At 43.8% G+C, this 26750-nt stretch overlaps 1 protein-coding gene across 2 annotated transcripts in view; it reads left to right on the forward strand.

The window, feature by feature from the left end:
- The window catches only part of Entrep1 (endosomal transmembrane epsin interactor 1), a 79945-nt gene extending 58421 nt beyond the window's left edge, over positions 1-21524 (forward strand). Inside the window, exons 4-11 of one of the 2 annotated variants that reach the window (XM_087184086.1) lie at positions 2651-2779; positions 4436-4543; positions 4688-4821; positions 13625-13730; positions 13925-14003; positions 15287-15439; positions 17536-17828; positions 20678-21524. In XM_087184086.1, coding sequence (XP_087040212.1) covers positions 2651-2779; positions 4436-4543; positions 4688-4821; positions 13625-13730; positions 13925-14003; positions 15287-15439; positions 17536-17828; positions 20678-20884 — 1209 coding nt within the window. In that variant the 3' untranslated portion in view covers positions 20885-21524. Of the gene's footprint in view, positions 1-2650; positions 2780-4435; positions 4544-4687; positions 4822-13624; positions 13755-13924; positions 14004-15286; positions 15440-17535; positions 17829-20677 lie in introns of both variants that reach the window. The other variant, XM_021253017.2, reaches the window with a different exon arrangement.
- Positions 21525-26750: the final 5226 nt, after the last annotated feature.

A 26750-nucleotide genomic window follows, 5' to 3' on the forward strand; every position in this document is an offset into this window, starting at 1 on the left:
AAAGAAGGACTGGAGATGTAGCTCAGAAGGCTGTGGGTTCAATTTCTGGTCTTAGGGCTGGGGAGGGGTGGACTTGTGTAAGAAGGGAATACTTTGTAAGATGACACCTAGCATTACCCAGGGGAAGTAGAGGACTCAGGCAAGGTCTGGAGGTTTGTGCCAAGGACGAGATATAGGAGTCATATTGAGTCATGCTAAAAAAGTGAGTTTGGTTCCTGTGGGGGAGGAGAGCAGAATGGAGGCCAACACATCATCTATGTTAGTGCTGATTTGTTACTACTAAGTAGTGTTAGTGTCAACACAGGAACTCCTCAGCTGGCGATTTCACAGGAGAAAGCCCTTTGGGAGAAATACCCACTTGCTGAGTTTAGGGATTTCGTGGACTGTGGAAGAGGGACCTGGAGAAAGCCTGTCTGATTGGCCACAGTGATTGTCCTTGAGAAGATGAGAGGCTACTGCAGCTGTCAGCAGCACGGTGTGTTTTCAAAAACGTGAGACAGTGACAGAAAGACTAGCACAGATAGGCTTGAACCGTTGTGTGGGGTGTGGATCCGGGCATGGGATATTGATGATGTAAGTCTTCAGGGACAAACTAGGAGAAGAAGAGACCACTCGGGGATGAATTGATAGAGACCACGGAGGTAATTTTAGTTGTCATTCCTTGTAACAGAGACAGGATTTACATAAAAATCTGATAGAATAATGCATCCTTTTAAAGAGAGGAGACCACCTCTCTATGTGGAATTGGGCAATTGTGGGTTAACTAGGTAACTGTGCTCTTTGTAGAAGGTCCTTGAGTAGCCCTGACGACTTCTGTAATCTATCACCAAAGCAGCGTCATGGACTCAGAAAGTCCTGCCAGAACTCTTATGTTCTCCCCTTCTCCACTGCTCTGCTTTGTGTAAATCCTGCTTGCTATATTCCCAGGGAAACTCGAATGGAATTAAGCTTCCTAGATGTAAAAAGAGGAATATAAGGAAGCGCAAACTTCTAGTCAGGGTTCTCGAGACTGACAGGAGTCACTAGCTGAGCTGCTGGCATCATTAAAAGCCTCTTTTTGCCCTTATCTTCATGTTAAAGAGTTACTGTCTGGGATCCCCATTGTTTCCTGCTTTACTTTTCAATGTGGTTTCAGAAAAAAGAATCAGAAATGCTGTGGAATCCATGGAGCTCTAGAAGAGGCACTGCTAATTGATGTAGGCAAAAAATGAGAACAGTGGTCGCCTGTAGGAGGGTGGGGCAGATATCAATGGGGAAGGGACATAAGGGAGTTTTCTCTGGAGGTGGCAAGGGTTTAGGTTAATAGGTGTCTGCATTGCTCAAAATTCCTCAGATGGTACACTTAGATTAGCATATATAACTCTGGGGGCTATATGTAAATTTCACCTCAAATGAAAAAAATATAGCCTCCCACTCCCCAAATATTGTATAATCCAATATTAGAATGATTTTCAAAAAAAGAATGGTTTTCAGCTCAGATTATAAGGAGCCATATTTTCTCTTAGTTTTGGAAAACAACCTTGAAATTTACTACTATAACTAGAGGTTAAAAGTCTTATTTCAATAATAAAAAAGGGATTTCCCCTCCACCCCGGTTTAGCAATGAAAATAGTGTGAATGTTCAGTCATTCTTAATGACTCCTGAAGAATTTTACAGCTGGTGAGGTTAGAGCTTCCTAATTAATTTAACAGTTAATGAAAGATCTGTAGCCTTTCCTTTTAGGCAAAACAGAGAAGCCAGCTTCATAGCTCAGGCAGCAGAACAACTAAGAATGAGCCTTTGTCCTCATCTTATGGACCTTATTTGTCCATTTTGGGTGGTATTTATTTCCACAGTATGATTCCAGAAAAATTTGAAAAGTGACCAAAAATTTGCAAAGTATTTCACTGAAAATGTAGGCAGTTACTCATCAATTACCACTATACATAAAGCAGCCAGAATCTATGACTGCTTTCTAGACATGAAGTAAGAGGTCTCCTAAACCTCCGTCGTCTAGGCATGTGGCAGGTGGACGTTACATCTTCTCGGAGTTCGATGGGGCCATGTGATTTGCTTTGATAATGAAATTATGAGCTCAAGTGATGAATGTCATTCCCGAAAGAAGCTTTAAACTAGGGTTGCCAGATTTAACATGTAAAATTATAGCATGCTCAAATAAATTTGGATTTCACATTAAATTGCCATTTTTTTTAGTATAAACATGTCTTGTCCAATGTTTGAGGGCATACTTATATTTTAAAAAAACTAAATGTCACTTATCTAATTCAAATTTAATAGGGCATCCTGTATTTTATCTGGTATTTATCTACTTTGAGTGCAGGTACACCTTTTATCTGTCCTTTCCATCTCTCCAGCGTATCGGTTATGCCCATGCTGCTGAGAAGGCGGCTGTTCCATGAATCTGAGTCCCCCAGGAAACATCATGAACAGGACTCCTGCTGAGCTGCAGTAAAACTGTAACATGTATAATAAATGGCTGAAATTTGGTTTTGTTTTCACTGCAGCACACCCTAACCTATTCAGCTGATAGAGTTATTGCCTGACATGAAATCCTGCTGTAGCTTTTCCTGTAAGATTGCTGCTCTCTGCTATAGCAAGGGTTTTTTTTTCTTAATAATTAAACCACCATCCTGCCTCTTTCCCCTTCAGGTGGATTTAGACGAAGGCAAGATTTGTTTCTGTTGTGAAGAATTTCAACCTGCCAAATGTACAGACAAAGAAAATGCCTTGAAACTCTTTCCGGTTCAGCCTTGTAGTGCTGTTCATCTTCTTCTTAAGGTATGTTGAATAGATTCCGACCCCACCAAAATATACACCATTGAAGTTCCCAGAGAAGGCAGAGTTCTTCAAAATATTCCTGTCCTATCACTGCCTTCCAGTTAAGCTGCTGAAACCAGGTAAGAGTGACTCCTCATTAGTGATCCAGAGGCAGAATTGAGTGCAGAGCAACCACAGATTACTGGGTGTGTGTGAAATTATATACAGGCAGCTTTCTTTCTGTTCAAGGACTCTAAGGTAATAAAAATTGCAAGGCACCTAACTACTATATACATATATAAGTATATACACATGTAACATATGTAGGTATGTATGCATACATATGCATGGTGTAGCTTTTAGTTTTTAGCCTTTAATCACCTGCTCACTTGTCATTGTGCTGATGTTCACTTGTTAGTGTGAGTGAGTTGCATGGACTTATTGAAAGTTGCCATTCTGTGACACACAGACTAAAGAGAGAGGTTTGCCAGAAAAGTCAGGATAAATTCAAGAACTTTATCTCTTGCTTAATTGGTGATAACTGTAGTAAGCAAAAGAAATTTAAAAACAAGTTATTCTAGTTGAAAAGGAAGACAAAGCTAACCTTTATCAGGGAATTGAATAAAAATTGTGTCCTCATTTCCGAGGCATTAGCTGAGCGAGTGACAAAATCAGTTGGTGAACCCTGATGTATGAGCTCTTGGATTGTCTGTCACTAACAGCTTTCTTTGTTTTGGGTTTATTTTCTGTGGGGAAGAAGAATCTAAGCAGAGAAAGAGAGACATACTCATAGCTGCCAGCCCTGGCACGTAAAAACGCACTGCTTTCTTTGGCTTCTGCATATTCGGTGCCGGAGTCACCCCAACTTTCTGAGGCAGGACTCAGGTTAGGAAAGCCCCATGAAGGAACCAGGACTACAGCCATTGCTGCTTTTGGCATTGCCTTACTGCCATTCTGAGATGTGTGTTTAGAGGAGAGAGGGCCTGTTTACACTCCGACTGGCCTGGCCCCTGCTGCACCCTCGGTGGGCACTTGGGGCAGCACTGCCAGATGCTCCTGAATCAGTGGCCACAAATTAAGCACTGTGCCATGCTTATGGGAGGATGGATATCGCTGTTCCTCGAGACAAGCTGTTTCAGAAGAGAACCTTATTACTCTCCAGGAAGGAAGGTTTCTAGGTTGTACCCACATAGTTCCAGAAAGAAATACAGTTGTCCCTTGGTGTCTATGGGGACTGGCTCCAGGACCCCTGACGATGCCCGAAATCTGCGATGCCCATGTCCCTTACATGCAGTGGTGTGTATCTGCATGTAACCTGTGTACTTTAAACCATGTCAAGATTAGTTACAATATCTAATGTAAATATTTACATCTTTGGTTGATTGAATCTGCAGATGTATGACTCAAGGATACTGAGGGCAGACTGTATTGTAAGGCCAGGTCTTGCTAGGACAGAGATCTTCTCAGATAAGTTTTTAAAATTAAGAAGTTCATATTCTTGCATGAATGTTATAGCCAGCATTTATTATCAAGCTAGATGGGATCTAAATCCTTTGTGTGCATTTTCTTGTGAGACAGGTCTCACTGGGACAGTGTTATGATTTAAGCATGTTTTTATGTTACACTCTGGTCATCTGCACTAAAGTACTCTGTGGTATCATCGTTTCCATCTTCTAGAAAGTCCTCTTTGCCCTGTGTGCCTTGAATGCCCTGACCACCACTGTCTGCCTGGTGGCAGCCGCCCTTCGCTACCTCCAGATATTCGCCACCCGAAGGTCTTGCATCGTAAGTCTAGGCAAGGGGGCAGTGTGACTTGTGTCCTGCTGTGTGGTGGCTGAGCCGGCCGTGGCTCTTTTGTGCCCTGCACTGCTCTTCTCCCCACTCTGTAGCTTTGACGGCTGTTGACTAACCGAGGTGCTGTTTAATCAGGATGAGTCCCAGATCTCTGTGGAAGAAGTGGAGGACCACGGACGCATCCCAGACCCAGATGACTTCGTGCCACCTGTGCCTCCCCCTTCCTACTTCGCCACGTTTTACTCGTGCACACCCCGGATGAACCGCAGGTATTGTTCCTAAATCCCCTCCAGTTCTCTGGGGCTCTCTGACTTTTGAAGGCTGAAGGGTCTGCACAACTCCAGTATGAGCTCTGACTTTCCTCCCAAATCTAAAGAAATTGTCTCTCTCAGGGTTTGCAGTTCTCTCTGTCCCTCTCTGTGGCTCTGGTTGTCTCTGTCTCTCTCTTTTGTCTGATAAACCAGATGAATCCAAAGAAAAGTCAAACCTTGACCTAAAGATATACTTTTTCAAGTTCAATCAGCTTCCTAGGGAAAACTGACACCCAGGGAGATAACGGCTGTAATTTGACATGATTGAGAATTGCAGTTGCCCTGGCAACGCTCCCAGTTAGGCCAGATCGATGTTTTATTATAACACCATCAGCAAGTCCCAACAATCTTGAAATTCTTCCCAGATGTTAAGAAAAGATTAAAAATTAATTGCATCTTCCTGATTTAGAAAAAAAAAAAGACATCATGCTTATATTCCTTTTCAAATTCTAGTTCAGTTTGGCTTTTTCACAAATCTCAGGAATTATTTCTACAATGAAATGTCACATGCATTTGTCTGGTGGTTAGTGACTTCTAGAATTGAATCTCTCTAAAGAACGACCTCATTTACCCATTCAACAAACAAGCAATCTATCCTTGGCTGCTTACTCATTGCTGGGATATTGAGATTTGAAATGCGTGAGAGCTGTTCCCTGTCCTCCAATCAAGGAACTCAGAGTCTGAGTCATTAAAATGAGTGTTGGAAAGATCGCAGTGGTGCTCAAAAGAGTGATTTGAGGTGCACAGAATAGGTCTCCTAGACCAGAGTAGTGAGGTGGTCTGCCAGTTGAGGGCAGCTTTCTGGAAGAAGACACCTTTATCTGGGGCTGAAGGATTCTCAAACTTATATTTAAGCCCCAAAAGAAAATCTCTAAATTCCACAGACAGACTAGCATCTTCTGCTTGATATTCTGAGGTGTTTTACTTTTCTTTTGTTGTTGAGACAAAATACCTGGCACCCACAGTTAAAGAGGGGAGGGTTTATTTAGCTCAAAATAGAGGTTTCATTCCATAATCAGCTGGCTGCAAGGCAAGGTGTCATTGCAGACAGGCATAGCAGAGGAGAAACACTTCATGTGGGCAGAAGGTAGCAAAGCAAGCAAGAGGCAAGACAAGGCTGTTTCTGTCCCTTATATTGTATCCAGGCTACTAGGATTAGGGAGGTGCCAAACTAATCAGTGGACTGATTTAATAATCACCCCCTTCATCCTAGCTTTGCACCATGAATCAATCACACACTGTAGCTCCTGCCACCTCTGAAAAAGCCACACCTAAAACTTCATGAGGCTTTGGGGGGACATCTAGACATAAGTCATAACATGAGGGCTAGACGTCCATCCTTGCTTGCACTCACTCGCTTCCTCTCTCTCTCTCTCCCCCTCTCCCCCTCTCCCCCTCTCCCCCTCTCCCCCTCCCTCCCTCCCTTCCCCCTCCCCCCCTTTCTTTTGGTACCAGGCTTGGAGTCGTTGGAAAAATATTTTCTAATGCTCAGGGAAGCTGTATGTGCCCTTGAAATAGGTCTTACCCAGGCACTGTAAATGTTCTTGTTTCTGAACATGTGCCCTGCCCTGCCCATCTGGCCAGGCATAGGCAGAGAGGAGCACAAAGCCAGAAAGGTGTCAGCTGGTTGGATGATGGCCTGGTGAGGACTGAGGTACAGCTCCCTCTCTGTTGAGAGGTAAGCTGCTGGCTTTCTGAAGTCACGGACAGAGTGGCTTCCTTGTCTGTTAGGAAATGAGCCAAGAAGAGGTGCAGAAGAGCCACATATTCTGCATGTACCACAGGACAGGTTTGTTAAAAGTGTAGCCTGGTCTTGGGCTGTCTGGCAAGGGTGCGTTGGAGATCAGTGAAAGTGACTGCTGTTTTGTGGTTGGGAGGCAGCTGCCGTCTTCAGTAAGAATCCTGGCTCCCTGAGATTGTGGGTGAGCATTTGGTTGACCTCTGAAGAGGCAATGGACAGATTCAGTTTCCTGCAGTGACAGAAAGGGAAAGTGACTCATGTGTTTCAAGAGTCGCCCACATGTCCTGTCATCTCCTGCCTTGCTTTCTCCTCTCTTTACTTTCTCTTCTCTGCGCTGCCATAGCAGTGCTTGTCAGTGTGGGTATCTCCACCCTTTGTGGACCTATGTACTACTTTAGATTTGTTCCTCTGAGACCCTGGCCAAATCTAGGTTGGGAGAAGACAGGCAAACCTCTCATCAAGGATTTTACCAGTCAGAGCTTTGCAGAAGGAAGAGGAGAGCTTCTAGCGAAATACCCTGTGAGAAAGAAAACACTGCCCTTGTATGCCTGGAATCCTAGATCCTGTCTCCAGTGGGGCTATTTTTTTGAAATTCTACCAATATCAAAGGGCAGTCCACTTTTCTCTTTAAGATGGCTGAATTCATATTTAGATATATATTCTGTCCAAGGTATTTTTAAATTTGGCAGAGTTTGTTAGTTGTCCACTATCAATCAACTTTATAGACACTTGCTCTTTCACTCTAAGTGGTAGTTCTTTTGTAAGCAGGCAGCCAAAAACAGGCATGGTTGCTTTTGTTTATGTTTCCACAGCCAGGTGTGTTGAGAGTTTGCACCATAAAAGCTGTTCATTTCTTGTAAGGAATTATGTCCTCTCAGAAGAGGTCTGTTTATTTAACTTCTATAAATACAACCACTTTATGCTTTCCTACCTCTTTGCGAAAGGGCTTCTCAAGTTACTGTCGTAAACAGATGTCTGACTACAGCCAAGGCTTCTGACCAAAGATGAGTTATTTATTTTGTGAATTGATTTGTAAGTACAGGAGTGGGCTGTGCATTGCAACTCCACTTCTCCAGGCTGTCCCCCATTTTCAGAAATAGAGTTAGGAATAAAAAAAGTAGTGGCTATGCCATGCTATGCCCAGTGACAAGGGGAGAGGAACATAGTTCTCTGGTCAAAGACATTTTCATTGCAGCATTATTCAAGGGTTGTTCATAGTATGGAATCAGAACGTATTTCTTGTGTTCTGTTTGAGTGTCCTGTTCATCTTCAGGCTTAGGGGCATGAGCCAGCGAAGGTTTCTTGGAGACTGTGATAAATGTGAGGACCCCAGACTATGGAGTGTCTTCAGGTGTGACCCCAGGCTGGTTTCTTACCATTTCCAGGCCTGTTTCCTCATTTACTTGTATTGTCGCTTGGCTGCTTATGAGATAGTGCACATCAAAACACTTTCTATAAAAGAAAAAGCTTAGGCCATTACTATAGTAGAGTAACACACAAAGTGAGTAATTTATAAAAGAACCTTTATTCTTCCCAGTTCCAGAGGCTGGGAATTCCAAGATCCAGGTGCTAGTAGGCTTGGTCTCCAGTTCAAGATGGCAACTTGTTGCTGTGTCCTTCCGAGAGGAGAAAGGCTGTGTCCTCACACACGGAAGAGCAAAGTAGAGAGCACCTATCTCCACAAGCTCTTTTTTTAGTGGCATTAATGTATTTATAAAGGCTCTGCCTCCATGATGTAAACAGTGCTGCAAAGATTCCACCTCCAGAAAGATTGAGTCTTTTACTTCGGGGTTCTTTTTGTATATATTCTAGATGTTAGTCTTCTGTCCAAGGAATAGCTGGCACAATTTTTTTTTTCCCATTCTGTAGGTTGTCATTTCATTCTGTTGGCTGTTTCTTTTGCTGTGCAGAAGCTTTTTAATCTGATGTGATCCCATTTTTTGTTTTGTTTTGGTGCTGGGGATCGATCTCAGGACCTTGTGCTTGCAACGAGACAGGTGGCCGAACCACTGAGCCTAACTCCCCAGCGCCCCCATATGTTGATTCTTGGAACTATCTCTTGTACCATTGGGGTTCTGTTCAGAAAGTCCTTGCCTGCACTTATGTCTTCAAGAATTTTACTTTTTTAATAATCTTCCGGTAGATTAAGTGTTTCTGTTTTAACATTTAGATCTTTGATCCATTTTGATTTTAGTTTAGTATATGGTGAGATATATGTGTCTAGACTCAGTCTTCTACATGTAGACAGCCAGTTTTCCAGCATCATTTATTAAAGAGGCTATCTTTCCTCCAGTGCATTTTGGGCCCCTTTGTCAAAGATCAAATAGTTGAATTCTGCATGCTCTATTCTGTTCCATTGGTCCACATGTATTTTTGTGGCAGTACCATGCTTTTTTTTAAATTTTTTTTTTTTAATCACTGTAGCTTTGTAATACAACTTCAAACTTCAGACAACTTCAAACTTTGCTCTTGCTTTTCAGAACTGCTTGTGCTATTCTGGGTCTCTTCTGATTCTAAATGAATTTAGGGTTGTTTTCCCTAGATCTTTGAGGAATATAGTTGATACTTTTTTTTTTTTTTTTGGTACCGGGGATCGAACTCGGGTCCTCGTGCTTGCACAGCAGGCAGTGAGACCACTGAGCTAAATCCCCAGCCCTATATAGTTGATACTTTGATTGGGATTGCATTAAATCTATGTATCAGTTTTGGAAGTGTGGCCATTTGACAACGGCCATTCTGCCTATACAAGAACAGGGGATATCTCTCCATTTTCTGATGACTTTATTCTTCTTTCTGAAATACTGTAGTTTTCATTGTAGAGGTCTTTCACTTCCCTTGGTTAGATTAATTCTTAAGTATTTAATATTTCTAAATGCTACTATGAATGGTGTTGTCTTCCTAATTTCTTTCTCAGTAAGATTATTATTGATGTACAGGAATGCTATTGATTTTTGTGTGGTTTTGTATCCTGCTACATTGCTGAATTTGGCTATTAATTCCAGGAGTCTTTTGGTAGAATTTTTGGGTCTTCTATGTAGAGGATCATGTCATCTGTAAATAATGATAAATGGACTTCTTCCTTTCCTATATGTATCCCTTTTATTTCTTTTTGTTGTCTAATTGCTCTGAGTAATATTTTGAGTACTATGTTGAAAAAGAGTGGTGATAGTGGACATCCTTGTCTTGTTTCTGATTTTAGAGGGAAAGGTTTCAGTTTCCCCCATTGAATATGATGTTGGCAGTAGGTTTGCCATAAATGTCTTTAATCAGATTTCTGTAAGGTCCTTCTATCCATATTTTATTCAGGATTTTTATCATGAAAGGATATTAGATTTTATCAAAGACTTTGTGCATCTATTGAGATGCAGAAAAATAGATGATCTGCATCTATTGATGTGATTTTTGTCCTTGCTTCTCTTTATGTGATGGATTGTATTTATTGATTTTTATATGTTGAACCATCCTTGCATTCCCTGGGATGATCTTACTTTGTCATGAAGTATGATCTTTTTGATGATTTGTTGCATTCTGTTTGCCAGTATCATGTTGAGGATTTTTGCATCTATGTTCATTAAAGAGATCAGCTTGTTGTTCTCTTTTTTTGGTTGGATCTTTGTCTAGTTTTGAAATCATGGTAATACTAGCTTCTAGAAATGACTTTAGGAGTACAGTACTTCCATCTCAATTTTATGAAAGAGCTTGAGAAGTGTTGGTGTAAGATCTTTCCTGAAGATCTTGTATTATTCAGCAGTGAATTTATCAGGACCTGCGCTTTTCTTAGTTGGTAAGTTTTTTATTACTGCTTGAATTTCATTGCCTGTTACTGGATTATTTGGGGTTTTTAATTTTTCTTGGTTCAGTTTTGGTAATTCATATGTATTTAGGAATCTAAATTTTCCAGTTTATTGGCATATGGGTTTATGAAGTAGTTGCATATAATCTGGATTTTGGGAGTATCCATTGTGATTTCATCTTTTTCTTTTCTTTTTGGTACCAGGGATCAAACTCAGGACCTTGTACTTGCCAGGCAGGCACAGTGCCACTGAGCTACATCCCTAACCCTCATCTTTTTCAATTTTAATTACATTGATTTGAGTCTTTTCTTTCCTTTTCCTTATTTTTGGCAAGAGTGGCTAAGGGTTTGTCTATTTTTGTTTATTGTTTGGAAGAATTGGTTCTTTAATTTATTGATTCTTTGTATTGCTTTTTTTTTTGTCTTCATTTTATTTATTTTTGCTTTGAGTTCCTTTCTTGTATTAGCTTTGTATTTGGATTGTTCTTGTTTTTCTAGGACCTTGAGGTGCATTAGGTTATTTGGGCTTGCTGTTTTTCTGATGTGGGCATTCACAGCTATAAACCTCCTTCTTAGAACTGCTTTCATTGTGTCCCATAAGTTCTGATATATTGTACTGGCATTATTGGGGTTTTTTGTTTTGTTAAAAAAAAATTTGTTTTGAGACAGGGTCCCACTTTGTGTAGTTCAAACTGACCTTAAACTCAGTATGTAGCCTGGGCTGGCCTTGAATTCACAACAGTCCTCCTGCCCCAGCCTCCCAAGTCCTGGGATGACAGGTGTATACCCACTATTCCCAGCTTGGACTTATTGTTTAATTCTAGAAACTACATTATTTTTTCTTTGATTTCTTCTGTGACTCATTGATTATTCAAGAAAGTATTGTTTAATTATGATCCATTTGCATGATTTCTGCAGGTTTCTTGCCATTGAATTCTAGTTTCATTGCACAATGATCTGATAATATGCATTGTGTAATTTAAATTCTTTTGCATTTACTTAAGCTTGGTTCTTATGCTAGTATGTGGTCTATTTTGGATAAAGTCAATATGCTGCTGAGAAGAATGTGTATTCTATTGTTGTTGGATGGAATGCTCTTAGCTATATTCTAAGTCCATTTGTTTGAAGGTTTGGTTCAACTCTGTTATTTCTACATTGACATTTTTTTTTTTTGGTACCGGGGATCTAACTTGGGGCCTTGCACTCGCAAGGCAGGCAGTGGAACCACTGAGCTAAATCTCTGGCCCCCATTGTTGACTTTTTTATGTAGCTGATCTATCTGTTTGTGATAGTGGGATACAGTAAGTCCTGATATGAACAAGTTCTGTTCCAGGAGAATTGTTCTTAAGTTAGATTCCTTTGTAAGCTTAACCCTAACCCTAAACTGACAAAGTGAGTCTTATACAATACATCTGTGAAAATTTGCAATTTGAATGTTCCTAAGTCAGGCAGGATCTTACTGTATTGAGATCCCCCACTATAATTGTATTGATGTTTACCTGATCTTTTCTTTTATTAAGTTGAATGTGCTGTTGTTTGATGCATATATGTTTATAATCTTCCTGTCGAATCATTTCCTTACCCAATATACAATAAGTCCCCAACTTATGAACATTCGACTTGCAGATTTTCACAGATAAGAATGGACCTTGCATTATGAACATTTGTAGATGTGAACAAATCAGAGAAGTAGCTCACATGTCTGCCAGACATTGTCACAGTTGCGCTGATGTGTGCGTAATGTACAGTGTGATAGTGTATAGTAGTACAATCAGTCAGAGCCCAGGATGTCCGGACCTTAACCTTAATTTTATCATTCTCCAATATTCCATGACCTGAGTACAAGTCTTGGAGTATTTTATAATAATATTGTAAAATTTAGAATTTAGCACCCCCCGGCCGTGTGTGTGTGTGTGTGTGTGTGTGTGTGTGTGTGTGTGTGTAATTTTTCATGAATTTTGGCAGGAAACTTTGAGGGCTTTTGTTTTGGTTTTGTTTTTTATTTTGCAATTGAAGTCCCTCACCCAAGGGGCCAAACAGAAAAAAACCCGAGAAAATCCAGTCATTTAAACAGCACTACCGGGCAAAAGCATCTAACTTTATTTGGTGAGAAGAAGAGAGTTGGGAGAGAAAAAATTTAATCCTTAAGTGTGGAGATCATAGTACTTTTATTGGTAAATTAAAAAAAATGTAGCCAGTCATGGTGGTACAAGCCCATAATGCCAGCACTCAGGAGGCTGAGCCAGGAGGACTACTGTGAGTTCGAGGCCCTCCTGGGCTACATATGCAGCAAGACCCTGTCTTATAAAACAAAACAAAGCAAAGGTAATATTTAGTGACTAAAGAATCCTAAACTTTTGGGCCGGGGGTTTAGCTCAGTGGTTTTGCTGCCTGCTACACAAGCGTAAGGACCCGAGTTTAATCCCCGGTACCAAGAAAAAAAAAAAAAAATGAATCCTAAACTTTCCCCACTTAAAGGGTAGAGGTGGGGTTGCAAGAGGAGCAGAGAATGAAGAAAAAGAGAGTCAATAGTGATAGCCAGCAGGACTCAGGAAAGGGGTGCAGGGGAGAAATATAACTCAAGAGAACAGCAGCCACCATTTTAATTAAGTTCCCTGGAGACGAGGTAAATTGGTCTGAGGTTGAGCTCTCTGTACCCGCACCGTGTGGGTGAATGTGAGAACCTTTAAACCCCTCTTTGCTGATATCCTGAGGTGCTTATAGCCTTGTTGTTGTTGTGTGTCCATATTATAAATGAACGGAAGTACCTTTGCCTACTTGGCTGGACTTACTATTACACTTAGGGGAAAACAGAATATCAACCTTTACTTCTTTTCCCCAGAATTATCCTTAATACAGCCCTTAGAAAAAAGTTATCCAGTGCCCCACGTCTTGCGCAGTGCCTGGCATGGAGAAGGCATTCCATCTGTGTTTGTTGAACGTCTTCCTCCAGAAGTGACTCCTTCAGTGTGCTGCTGTGTCTCTGAGCCAGGACATTGTTCACCTCTTGTTTTAAATTAATTCTTACATTCAGTTATTTATTTAACAAATAACGAGTTGCCTGAGGAGCTCCAGGCAGGCCATCAGAGAGCAGCATAGATTGTTCTCCCTCTCCTGACTGGCGACTATGTTATGGGTGAGGGTAAAGGGCTGTGTGTCTAGGAACCCCTACAAGCTGAGGACCAGTGTGTAGAATATGCTTGCTGATGCCGAGATGCTCTTTCTAGGATGGTTGGTCCCGATGTCATTCCACTGCCGCATATCTATGGAGCTCGGATCAAAGGAGTGGAAGTATTCTGTCCTCTGGACCCGCCACCTCCGTATGAAGCTGTGGTGAGCCAGAGGGACCAGGAGCAGGTACCGTCCAGAGCGTCTTTTTTTAGTATGTTGACTGCAAGCAGGAAATGAGACACCTCAGAGAACAATGATGGGACCGTGCCCTGCACATCACTTTAAAGAGCATCCTTGGAACCTGTAAGCCACAGTTGAACATCAACAAAATAAGCCTTTTCTTTCCTGTGATGTAGGGATCTTCATTCCAAGTGCCAGAAACATCAGAAGCTGCTGCGAGCCCCTTGGAACCAGTTTGTATGCAAGCGACTCAAGGTAACAGACATATTATCACTGCTCAGAGTCGTGGATCTGTAGATGAAAAAGGGGTAGAATAATCACCTGTCTGGTGTCTGCTTGGAGGTCACATATTCTTGGAGCAAGTGATTGAGCCTATATCCTTCTTTCCAGCGGCACAAATGCTGGTAATACTTGTAAGTGGGAGATAATATGTGAACAGGAGAGATAAGATAGACTCTTTTGTGAACAATCAGACTAGCCTTAGGAACCTGGAAATAGATTAGGGTTTAATCTGGCCTTCCTGTGTTTCCCAATCTACAGTTTTCTTTCTCCTGTAAAGAAAAAAGTTTCATTTATTGCAAAGTGGTTTGCTGTGGGGTTGCACCATGTTATTTATAACTGAGGGCCTGGTCATTCTGCATTAACACTGAGTGAATTTTGATGTCCAGTCCTGTAGTAAATCCTAGAGTCAGTGTACATCTATCCCTGCGATTTCAGGGTATCACTGTGATAGCTTTCTCTTGGGGGAGGTTTTAAATTGCCTAGAGAATTGTCCACGAGGACAAAATTGCAAATCATAAATAATGGATCAACTTTGAGCTATTTTAGATGGAGGTAATTTTTTAGCAGTAGCGTTTGGAATGGATTTCTGTTCCCCTTCCTTTTTTCCCCCAATTTTGGTCCTGGGGATGAACTCTGGGGTCTCATCTGTGCTAAACTGCACACCGAGCCCCCCCCCCACCACTTGTCTTAAGGAGAATGATGAAACAGAGCTCTGTTATCCTAAGTATGTTTGTAATTTTTCCGTGTTTACAGAGACTTTTCCAAACCACAATTTGGGCTTCCAAATGTCATGATTTTATTTCCTGAGCAGAGGTCATCCAATTCCAGAGTAGTTTTGCAGATTCATTTAGTGGCCACAGCCCAGTGCCCGCTATGCAGGGCATCCTGAAGCAAGCTTGGCCTCAGTACATAGTCAGAAACCATGAAGTGTTTTGAGTTTCTCAGTGTCGCCTTAGGATGCATCTGTGGAGAAGATGCTAAGCACCTTTAGAAAAAGCTGGTGTTCTGGCATGGCTTCTTGGCTTTCAGGCTTAATACTTCTTGTTGGTTTGTTTTAGGTGAGGCAGGGTGGTTGTAGAGAGGCAGGTTTTCCCATAGTACTGGGAACTACGACCTGGGCCAGCAGCCTAAGTAAATGTTGATATCTGTATTACTCTTGCTTTGGCAGGTTTGGACTCACAGGTGTTTCCTGCCAAACGTTTGGAAGGCTGCAGTTGGTGAAATAATTTATGTTTCTCCCATTTAAAATGACTCAGGTGGGGACATTCCTAGCACACCTGGAGAAGAAAGCACATCCATACCAACTCCCAACTCAAACCGAGTGCATCCCACTAGAAGCTGGAGAGCCCTGCCACCCTTAAGGACAAGATCAAAGAGTGACCCCGTGCTCCACCATTCTGAAGAGAGAGGTGATGTCCTTCCCCAAGCTCTTTGCAGACCACTGTGCCTGTTTGTCTAAAGGCGCCAGGTAGGAGCAGCTGTTTATGTGGCATCTAGAAGGAGATTAAGAGGTCTTGGGAAAAGAAGGTACTGTATTCGACATTCACATTAGGAAGGTATATCTGTCACTTCTTTTACAGCTGGAAGAATTTGTTTTTTAAGTCATTGTCATCAGAAGCATTTGGTTGCATATGTTACCTTGCTAGGTATGCCAGGAAGAAAATTACGGAAACCTAGTTCTAATTTCTAGCTGCTCATAACCCTGTGGGAATAAAGTCAAAGGGGTTTATGTTTTTACCTCTCTTTCTGTAGGTCAGTATTTGCTATCTTTTTTACTGTATCAATTGAACTATTGAACTATTTTAAGAACTTTGAATAATTTGAAATACACACAGTTCATCTCCCTCTCCATTTTGAGTTTGGCTTATATGTAGATATTAATTGAATAAGTTAAAAATTTAAAAATAACATCCAGTCCTTTTTCTGAAAATATTGATACCTAGGCATTTCCAAATATCTCATCATTGTAGAAAAATGAAGTAAAGGAAGAAAATGAAAATCTCTCTTATTTTCCCAGTGGGGTGTTCTTTTGGGGAGCTGTTTCAGTCGTTGGGCTCTGCTCTTCTAAATCTCTGCAAATGAAACTTTGGCCATCCTCTAACCCTGCTCTCTCCCGGCTCCTGTCCAAGCCCTTGCAGTCTCTCCTCTGTCCCTCTGACATTGTATGTTGTTTGCCACAGCTCTGGACTGACCATGTGGGAGCCATAGAGAACACTCCTCATGTCTCTGCAGTGCTGGGCTGGGGAGGAAGCCTTGCCTCCCGGACTGAGCGCCCTCTGTGTGCAACCTCTGCTGCTGGGCAGCTTGGTGCTGATTCCCAGACTCACCTGCATAGTGGGAGGACTTGAGCTGGCCACCTGCCAGCTTCCATGAGAACTTAGCGGCTTACACTGCTGAGGGAGATCTTTCTGGAACTCTTTCACATTCTGCAACCCTGCAGGGGCAAAGACGATGTGATTGCACTTTGGATTGTTTCATTGTGGGAGGTCCCAGCTTGCCTTCATGATAATGATCATAGATCCTGACTCTGTCCTCACTCATTAGTGTCTTTACTGTGTGTTTCTGGAAGACTCTTGCTCTCTGTAGCATGCAGATGGCAGCCTTGGAGGATAACCTCTAACCTTGGTTTAGAGCTCCTCATGGCTTCCTTTCTCCAGAGGAAAAGAAGTGCTCCTCTTCTCCATCTGCTTTCTTACCCTCGGCTTCTTGTCTTCTTGAATATCTAAATTCCCACTTAGGCCTTCATAGACTGAAGTGGCCAGTGCTGCATACACCGAAGGGTGCTGGCTGGCTTATGGACAGACACATGGAGACCAGACCTGAGTTTCACTTTAACCACTTCTCAGAGCAGTACCATTCTGCTGGTCTTTACACCCTTGTTGCTGTAGTCATGGAAATTAGAGTCAACTATGGATTTTTCCAGGCCCTCTGTTCCCATCAGGAGTGATGTGTAATTTTTTTGCATCTGTATTTTCTATAATAGAAAGTAGATCAGCCGTAGATCTACCTCATAGCCACGGTGTGAGCCTCCGTAATAGAAGTCAGTACAGTGCCCTTGAGGATGTTTAGGACAAAGGTACAGTCTCAGTGAACATGGCATTCCATTCACCCCACAAGTCTTGTCTCTCTCCACTCTCTCCCTTTCTGTAAGTGACTCCTTCATTCCAGAACATCCTTTCATGATTCAACCATGTTTTTTCTGCTTGGTGTGTCCATTCCCATCTATCTGCCATACTCTGTGAAACTCACTTGATTATGGTTTGCATTCTGGATTCTACTCTCTGTCCACTGTCTTGGCTAAGGTTGTGTTTTATGTGACATAGTTAAATGTCTCAGGACATACCTGATTGAAAGTGCACTCAAGGAATAGGCTTGTTTCATACTTTTGTTTTTCCTTTTCCTGTGCACGTCTGTTGGCATTTGTCACAAAGTTTCCATGGTGAGTTTTGTGGCCTTTGTTCAAAGGGGCTCGGACATTGGGTTCATGCTGTTTGTCTGCCCACAGCCATCCCAGTGCTCAGCTGTGAAGCTGCAACACAGACTGAAAGGAGACTGGACGTGGCTTCAGTGACCCTGAGGAGAGGATCGAGACCAAGAGTGTCACGATGCAGGCCCCGGTCTTTGGTAGATTACAGGTCTTACATAGACACCAAGCTGCTGGTGGCCAGGTTCCTGGAGCAGTCCTCCTGCAGCATGACCCCCGACATCCACGAACTTGTAGAGAACATTAAGTCTGTTCTGAAGTCCGATGAGGAGCATATGGAGGAAGCCATCACAAGTGCCAGTTTCCTTGAACAGGTAGTTTTATATTATTCATGGCGAGCATCACTCTGATAACTGGTTCCCATAGCAACTTAGAACCACCTTAAGTGGTTTCTCTGATTTCCCAGCCAAGGCACAGTAAGTTCATGGTCAGGGAGCTGGGGTTAGGAGGCCAGGGGAGGGGGAGGAAGCCTGAACTTTCCTTTCAGGCGTGGTGATGTTTCCACAGTGGCTTTTGGCCCAAGGGAAGAGAGGCCAGTTTTCTGGGACGTGGGAGCACACCTGGAAAGGCACAGGGTCTGGGCAGCTCGGACCTCATTCAGCACTGATTTCCTGAAGGGAAGCTTCCTCTGATGGGGGCTGTTTTCTCAGCCCTTTGAGAATAATGGCATAGGTGAATCTTAATATTGGCAAGATTCTGGGAGCTGTTCACATTCCCACAAATTGCTTGGCCCCATAAATGAGCTAACAGGAATTAAAGGAATAAATACCTTTTCCTTTTCATAGATTAGAAAGTAGAAGGGAACTGAGTGGGGTGGTGCACACCTGTAATCCCAGCACATGGCAGGCTGAGGCAGGAGGATAGTAAGTTTGAGGCCAGCCTGGGCTACATAGTGAGACCCTGTCTCATAAAAAGCAAAGTAAAAAAGAAACAAAGACAGTCTTCTGAATGGAAGTAATCCATGGAAAGATCAAATTGGGCATGCCCATAGTCTGTCTGCATTTTAGGTTTCTTATCTTTAACATGAGGGGTCAGATGAAGTGGTATCTGCTGGTGCACCTCTGAATGACAGAATTCCCTTCTGCTAAGAACCTGCTCTCCACTGCTTTGAAAGCTGTTTGGTGATGACTCCTTTCCTATGGTCAGCGGGATGGGCCCTGTTGACATCAGTGCACAGTGGCACATGGTGTTAGTACAATGCCCTGGAGGACAAAGGCACAGTCTCAGTGAACGTGGCATTACATTCACCCCACAAGTCTTGTCTCTCTTCACTCTCTTTCTTTAAGTCACTCCTTCCTACCAGAACATTCTTTCGTTATTCAGCTTCACTGATTCTCAGGGTAATTACCACCTCCAGGATCCTAGGTAAAATTTTAAGGCCATTTGAATAAAGCCCTTTTTGTTCTCCCTTTCTACCTGCTGGGCTTTTCTTTCTGAAGCAAAGCCAGAAGCTAAATTCTCTCCGTGTCCTTCAAGGACCCAAGAGAGAAGAGCTGTCTGATTATTTGTAGGAAGAAGGCCTTGAACTCCAGTCTCCCATCTGCTTTGTTGTCTAAACAAGTGGGAAGTCAGAGGTTGCGGGCCAGGCTCCAGTTGTTAGCCTTTGGAGGGGAGACCTGTACCTCCTGATGACCCTTAGCTGTTCCAGTTGTCATTTCTGCTTGTGTCCCTCTGTCCAGTCTCAGTGGTCCAAAACACAGGTGCAAGCATCTGGAAGGCCACCAGGCTTTGATGGGGAAAGAGCTGGAGTATTTCCCAGGCAGTAGGTGGACCTTTTGCCAAGTCTCACTCTGTGGGAGAATAGCTTGGGCACTCACAGTTCTATATACGCTGTAGTTACAGATGTTTGCTAGATTCTTGTGCCCCAGACTGGTTAAGCATTCAAATACTGAAATGACTGTGACAGACTCGGGGCCATCTGCCGAGCCCTTCCTGTTCTGAACCCCGGTGATGGGGCGTCATGTTGCCACACTCCTCCCCAGACAGGAGGCCAAGGACAATGGAGAGGGACCTTTGATTTCTGATTCTACCCAGCTTTGCACACTTTCACTTTCTTAAGTGACTAGGGTGAGTTTTTAGATCCCTTTTGATTTTTTTCCCAATAGAAAAAAATTCTGATTTTAATTACCATGTATCATAGTCAGATGTAATGAGTGTTGGAATTTCTTCTTAATCAAGGGACAAGGACAGGCCACAAAGACAAATATGGTTAATAGAGAGCAAAACTTAATATCTTTTCTTTTGAGAGATTAACCTTTAAATGACCTTAAAAGCTTAGGATAATACAGAGGAGAACCCAGTGAAATGATTGTTCTGTGATACCAGGTGGTAATAAGTCTCCCAAGTCTTTCCCAAGGTACTAGCAATATGACAGGTCATATAGACATGGCTGAGCAACTTTCCAGAGTTGTCATAACTAGACAGGCCTCCCCTCCCTCATCTATGGCAATTGGATGTTGGATGAGGAATTTCCCATGGTTTTGCCAAAGTTAAGTGTGTGATACATTCATTGCCGAACAGATGTAGCAGTAGAACCATTCTTAAACAATTTTTTTTAAAAACAAATAAATTGGCCTAGTTTTTGTGTTGTTTATTGAGCAGTTATCTGATCCATCCAAAGCATTATTGGTTTGGTCGACATTTTATTAACTCATTACCTGACCATGCCAGTATTTTTCAGATTTTCAAGTGCATTGGTATCACTGGGTTCTTATTAAAATTACTAATGCTCAGGCTTGCCTTCATTATCAGCGTTGGTGGTGGTAGGAATTCATAGACCTGTGATGCACACATACCTCTACAGTAATGAGACTCACTAGGTTGCCCCACAGGGACACTGGAGAAGCGTAAGGAGGAGACTGTTAAATATGAAGGAAGAAATAGGACTTGACCAGTCAGTAAATGAGCAGGGCTATAGTTGAAACAATAGAAAATTTAGAGAATTTTTTTTTGCTACTTTAGTAAAGAGACAGCACTTAAAAGTATCTCTGGGATTCCAAGTGTGCTCTAACTTGAGAAGCCACTCTTCTTTTCTGAAGCACTTCAACATTAAAATACATGGATCGAAAAAAAATTAAAAGACATGGGTGGACATGGGAGGCAGGTCAGAGGGCCGCCTTAGTGAAGCTTGACCTCTCCAACTTCTCTCCTTATTTTCCCAAAGATAATGGCTCCGTCGCAGCCCAGCACGTCCCAGGCCCATGTGCCTCCCTTGAGGAGCCAGCCCGGCCTGCTGCACCTGCGGAGCTGTGGGGACCTGAGCACCTTTGCTGCCCCCGTGGGGAGGCCCAGGAGCAGCAGGAGGCCTCGGAGAGTGGAGGCTGAGCGGCCACACAGCCTCATTGGTGTCATCCGAGAGACTGTCCTGTGAACCGGGGACGAGAGAAGGCCACTCCAAGGACAAGGATGCCCCTCTTCCCTGCTGTTCACTGGCAGGGAGTTGAGGTCACCCTCTGGGAACCCCTTGAAAATGGGGCACTCTGGAGCTCCACTTTTTGTGCACTGAGGAAACTCAAGAGTGAGCAAGCAGGTTCTTCAGGCCTCTTTGGTTTTGGATGTACTGAGTTGGAGGGGAAGACAGTGAACTCTGTTCTTCCTCTGCTGGTTTTCGCAGCATTCCTGAGGGTCACAAGCCCCGGTGTGGGCAGAAACTGGGCCAGTGGTTCTTTGCCCACCTTACCCTTCTCGGCTCTCCTCATTGCCAAGTTCTTTCCCTCTTTGGAAGAACAGAGCTACTGGGCAGCTATTTATAGACACCCGAGGCCTTTCTCTGCTCAGTGAGAGAGGAATTGGCAGGAGATGTGATGATGAATCCCCATGTGACTGCAATCCCCAAACCTCATTTTAGGTTACCCTTAAATCACACTCTTTAGGAAAAGCAGGAAGCTTTTTTCGGTGTCAGCTTTTAACGAAAGACATTTAGGGAGAGAATTATTGTTGATTCCATATATTTGTGCTTGCAAAACTAGAACACCTAAGGCAGAATGGAGAATAAAAATGTTTACTTTGGACCTCTGGGCTCTGTGTGCAGTATCTGTGTATGTTCAGATGGCCAGGCCTTACCTGACAGAAGGTTTGGAACATGGAGCCATGCTGGTCAGGTTTCCTGGGCAGGCCACCAGGCCAACTTCATCTCCACTGAAGGCCGTGGGCAATAGTGTGCCCTCTCTACATTCATGGGGGTGCATTTTAGTGGGGCCACAAATAATAAATCAGTAAAGCAATTACAGATTGGAGATCAATGGGAGGAAGAAAGGGGTGGTCAGGGACTGCTTCTTTGAGGACATGACATTTGAGCTGGGACTTGACTTTGAGTGCCAGGGAGGTATTCAGTGAGAGGGAGAAGCCTGGAGTACTAGAGGTGACCACAGACAGCCCGAGACAGGGGAGAGGTGGGCAGGAGGCTTGCAGGCTGCATTTCCTGCTGACACTGAGATACCGAGCATGGAAGAGTTTCTAACAGAATGAGAGATTTAACTGTTATTTTCAGAAGTTGGCCATGCTGCTTGGGGAATAGTTCAGGAGCTGGATGAAGAGGCCTCATGGTAAGTGGAATATTGGTTCTCGTTGGTCAGTATCTGTGTGCAGGTATTATGCCAAGGGCTCTGATTTCGTGCTCTCTACAGCCTAGGTGGTGGGAGCTGTTACTGTCCCCATTTTACAGGTGAGGATAATGAGGTCCTGTGACTTTCCCAGAGTCCTGCAGAAATTAAGGGGAGAGCTGAGTTTCACATGCAAGCAATGCAACTCCAGAAACCTCTCCGTTCCTCAGCTTCCCCAGTGGTGGTAGTGTGCAACTCATGTGCATTTCATGTTGCTATGAGAAAGTGGCTAAGAGCTCCTGTAGACCCCTCTGGCTCCATGCCGACAACCCATGCCAGCCTTGGAGGGAGAGGAAAGAAGAGGGAAAGACTGTTCAGAGGTCCTGAGCTGGGGTGAAAAGTGAGCTGTGGAAACATCTCAAAATGGGGGGGAGATGAAAGTTGCAAATAGGTCAGGTCTGGCCCACTTCCCTGGAGTCAGCTATGTGGGGAGAGATTTGAAGAGGATTCCCAGAGAGACATTTCCTCCAGTCCTGCCTCTGCCCCGAGGCGCGCACATGATCTTTCTTTTCTAGAAGTCTTCACTGTCAGCATCAGAGCCACTTACAGGGTGGGAGGTGGGCTCACCTCTCTGAGGACATTAGTGGTGTACAAGCCTCCGTCCTCACTGCAGCTCTGTGGGCTGACAGTATGAGCTGCCCATGAGCGGGGCAGGTGGTTTCTCTCTCAGCTGCTATTTCCCCACCGAGTTTCTCCAGGTGAGGCTGGGAGCTGTCAGCCCATCAGTCGCTCCTCCCCGACGGCTGGTGAGAGAAGGGGCAGCCATACCAGTGTTACCTCATTCAGATGCAGCTGGGCATTTTCCACCATTTTTGGCTTCTGCTTTTTCCCCACTCTGGGATGGGAGTTTTTCCCCCGAGCTGCCTCTCTTCCCGCCTCTCCCAAGCCCCCTCCAGCTGCCACTGCAGACTTCTCCATGTGCCGGGAAGGCTCAGAGCAGACAGTAGGTATGGGCAGCATCTGGCTGTGGTCTTGGGAACAGGCAGAGATGCTGTCGGTCATCCTGAGCAAGAGGAAAGGATGACACAAAACCTGAGGACATCACTTAGGTGGATGTCAGCACGAAGTGAGGACGTGTCTCCGCTTCACAGTTGACCTCACTGTCTGCAGTGTTCATGCAATTCCAGAACCTGAAGGTGGTATTGGTAAAGTCAGAAAATTGACTTCTTTCTTCCTTCACTGACTTTAAAAGCTATGAAAGTGTGTGTGTAGAACATCACAGTATCTTATATTTATTTACCTTGGAAGAGAACCTAGATGTCGCATGATTTGTCTCTTCATTGGTTTTTCCGGGGAGGTACTTATGCCTGTTTGAGCATTAGTAACGTGCTGCGCATGTTCATAGGTTAACTGATGCGTATGGGGAAGGCTGTTTTGCATTCCAGTCCAGAGGTAGTGGCAAAGCATTTCAGATGTGGTTCTCAGAGGGTTAGTTAGCACAGAGATATCTGAAATGAGCTGTCACTGGTAAAGCAAGTGATGTTCACCATGTGTGGCTGACCACAGCATTGTACAGCCTTGTCCATTTGCCCCACTGAGGTATAAGAATCTGGTCCCCACTTGATGAGATTGTCATGGGATAGACCAGCACACAGCTGCTCCTTCAGCAGGATTTTGTCACCTCTGCCACAGCGTTTCCAGCCAGCTGTGCATCGACATGTCCAAGGCCAGAGAGCAGCGCTTTCTCAAGTTCATGCACCACCTCGTGCAGACACCCAGACAAGTGTCTGTCTGGCAGAGTCACTGGCTTTTGTTGGAATGTCCCTCCTGAAGGTGAGGTGTGGAGAAGGAGGCTGTGGCCTCGGATTTCCCGGACTACTCCCATTGTAAAGAGAACTAGACGTTTGCTGGAGGCCACCTGGCTAAGTCTGGTGTCACTATCCCTCAGTTTACAGATGGGGAAACGGGCTCAGCGCTAAGAGTGGAGCTGAGGTGGGAGCCTGGCACTTCCAGCTCTTGAACCAGGGTGTTAAAGGAATAGTTCTTTACCTGCAATCAATCATAGACCAAAAACTAATAAATTATAGTAAACTGACTTAACAGGAAAATGAAATGGCAGTAATAAAAAAGATATTAAATGCAGCCTCTCTCTTTTACTTATTTTTAGAGCAGTTTCAGGCACACAGGAGAATTGAGTGGATGATACAGGGTTTTCCCATCTGCCGCCTGGCTTCTACACATGCATCGCTTCCCCAGTGTCAGCGCCTCCCACCAGAGGGGCACATTGGTCATGTTGGATGGGCACAGACCCGTCATTCCCACCCACAGACCATGGTGTACATTAGTTTCACTTTTGTTGATGTACATTCTAGGGGTGTGGGCAAATGTACATTGATAGTGTCCATCATTATAGTATTGTAGAGTAGTCTCACCATCCTAAAAACCATTCCCCTCTCCCTCCCAACCCCTGGAGACCACAGATCCTTTTACTATCTACATAAGTTTGCCTTTTCCAGAATATCATACAGTTGTAATCATAGTCTATAGCCCTTTCAATTGGTAATATGCATTGAAAGCTCCACCATGTCTTTTCATAGCTTGATAGTTCATTCAGTCCCTTTCAAAAAGTATTTGATTCAACAGCCCTAAAATGACTCTGTCCAGTGAACTACTTGAAACTCTTGCCCTCGTTTTTGAGCTTTGTCTCCAGCCACACTGGGTCAGTGCTGGGCTGAGGGCCCACTCCAGACTGAGTCTCCCAGTTTCCTTTGGGCCCATTCTGTGGGTGGGGTCTGGGGACATTGAGGGAGAGGACTGGGAGGGAGTGGGCAGACAGATACCCTTCCCTTTACACCTGCGTCTCTGTCCCTGTGGCTGCCTGGGAGCTGAGGCCCCTCATGGAGGCCCCTAGTGCCAAGGTCTGAGTCTCAGAGAGGTGCTCTGGACTAGGAAGAACTGGCAGAGGAAGAAGGAGCTGCTGCCAGGCCTCCCCACTCTAGGGAGAGGAATTCTGGAAATAGAACAAAGGAGCCCATCTCACCTCCCTCTCAGTGCTGGAGGATGCAGCCAAGAACAATGAAAGGCTGAGGGAAAAAGCCCAACAAGGCCATCTTTGTTTACAGGGTGTTTCTCCCTGCGGCCTCTGTAAGGCAAGCCAAGCCTGCGGCCAAAAGTCACCACTTTTTTCCATTTCTGTCCCTCTTCTTCATTCAACAGGTATTTATTGAGCTACAGAACTCCAGGCAGTAGGCCAACAGTACTGAGCAAGAAGAGGGAGACACAAAAACAAGTAATAAATACAAAGTTAGCTTCTTCTTGGCTGCTGCAAAACAACTTCTGGGCCCCAAGGGGAGAGGGAGCAGCCAAGAGAGATTGACTATGGAGACCAGGGCCTAGGCTGCTAGAAAGGCCCCACATGCCTGGTTGTGAAACAAGTCGCAAAGCCCTATAGACCTGGGCTTGTGGCACCTGGCAGCTCACCATCTTGGGAGTTCTTTTAAACTATTCATGACACTTTTTAAAGGTAGTAGGGAAGACTTTATTCTGGAAGAGACAATGGCATTGGGGAAAGACGTCAGACTCAATGCTGAATACAACAAGAACAATTGGAGCCACAAAGGAGCAGCGATGGGAAAATATTGGGGCCAGGATGGTTCTTAATAGACCAACTCAATAGGATCCTTGCTGAAGGCAGGCTAGGATGTTAAGATATCAGGGTGGAGAATGAAGAATTCGGGCAGATCTCAAGGTTAGGGGATTTCTTGCTAAACCTTGACTAAGCAGACCCAGGACAGAGTCAAAAAGAGGACTCAGAGGAGGCTGATTCAAGTTTAGTCAAGGGAAAAGTCTTTGTCCTCTTTTTCTGAGTGGGAACTCCTGCCACACTGTCCCTAGCCTCAGGCTTGTCACTGTCTCAACAGAATGCTCTTTTTATTCCAACAGCTGGCAGGATCTCTTGTGTTTTGCCCTAACAAAGGAGATAGAGCCAGAATTCAGGATGAATCATTGTTTTTCTCTCATCAACAGGCTGTAGGTCCTGGGTTTGTGGAAGCTACTGCACATGAATTCTGGTCCAAAAAGAGTATTTCTCCTGGGCAGCAGGGAGAAACACTAGGTAGAAGAGAATTCCAAACAAGGAGAGTTGGCTGGACTTATTCTTCTGCTATGAGCTGTCTTTCCTACTGGCCTTGTATCTGCATGGAAGAGACAAGCAGGATTTCAACAATATCATACCTGTAGTATCGGAGGCATCAGGCAGAGCTCTGCCTCCTTGTTAAGTAGATGAGGAACCAAACAACCAGCAAGAGTATCTGATTTGTGTAAGATTTCATAACCTGCAAAGGCCAGAATGGCACAACTTCAGTCTATGTCTTTTGCTTCTGTCAAAATAGATTTCGTTCTCTTCCCTGAACTCTGAGCCAGGAAATTTCATAGATAAAAAACACACCACAGGAACTCATAAGGGACTGAAGCATTAATACCAGGAATTCACTTAAAAAGAATTATAATGCATAGTATTTATTGTGAGCGCCTATAGGACTGTTTTACCAAGCCCAAGAAATCTTCACAGTCATCTTCACAATTCTTTACCAGTTCCTACGACTCTCTTTGCTTTTTCTTGTTTTATTGCATTGGCTGATATCTCTGGTCCAGTGTTAAAAATTAGTAGAGATAATGGACATCTGAGCCTTGTTT

This window comes from Heterocephalus glaber, unplaced genomic scaffold (genome assembly GCF_053883595.1).
Source record: "Heterocephalus glaber isolate CG9 unplaced genomic scaffold, H.glaber_assembly_v1.0 deba00001481, whole genome shotgun sequence".
NCBI lineage: Eukaryota > Metazoa > Chordata > Mammalia > Rodentia > Bathyergidae > Heterocephalus > Heterocephalus glaber.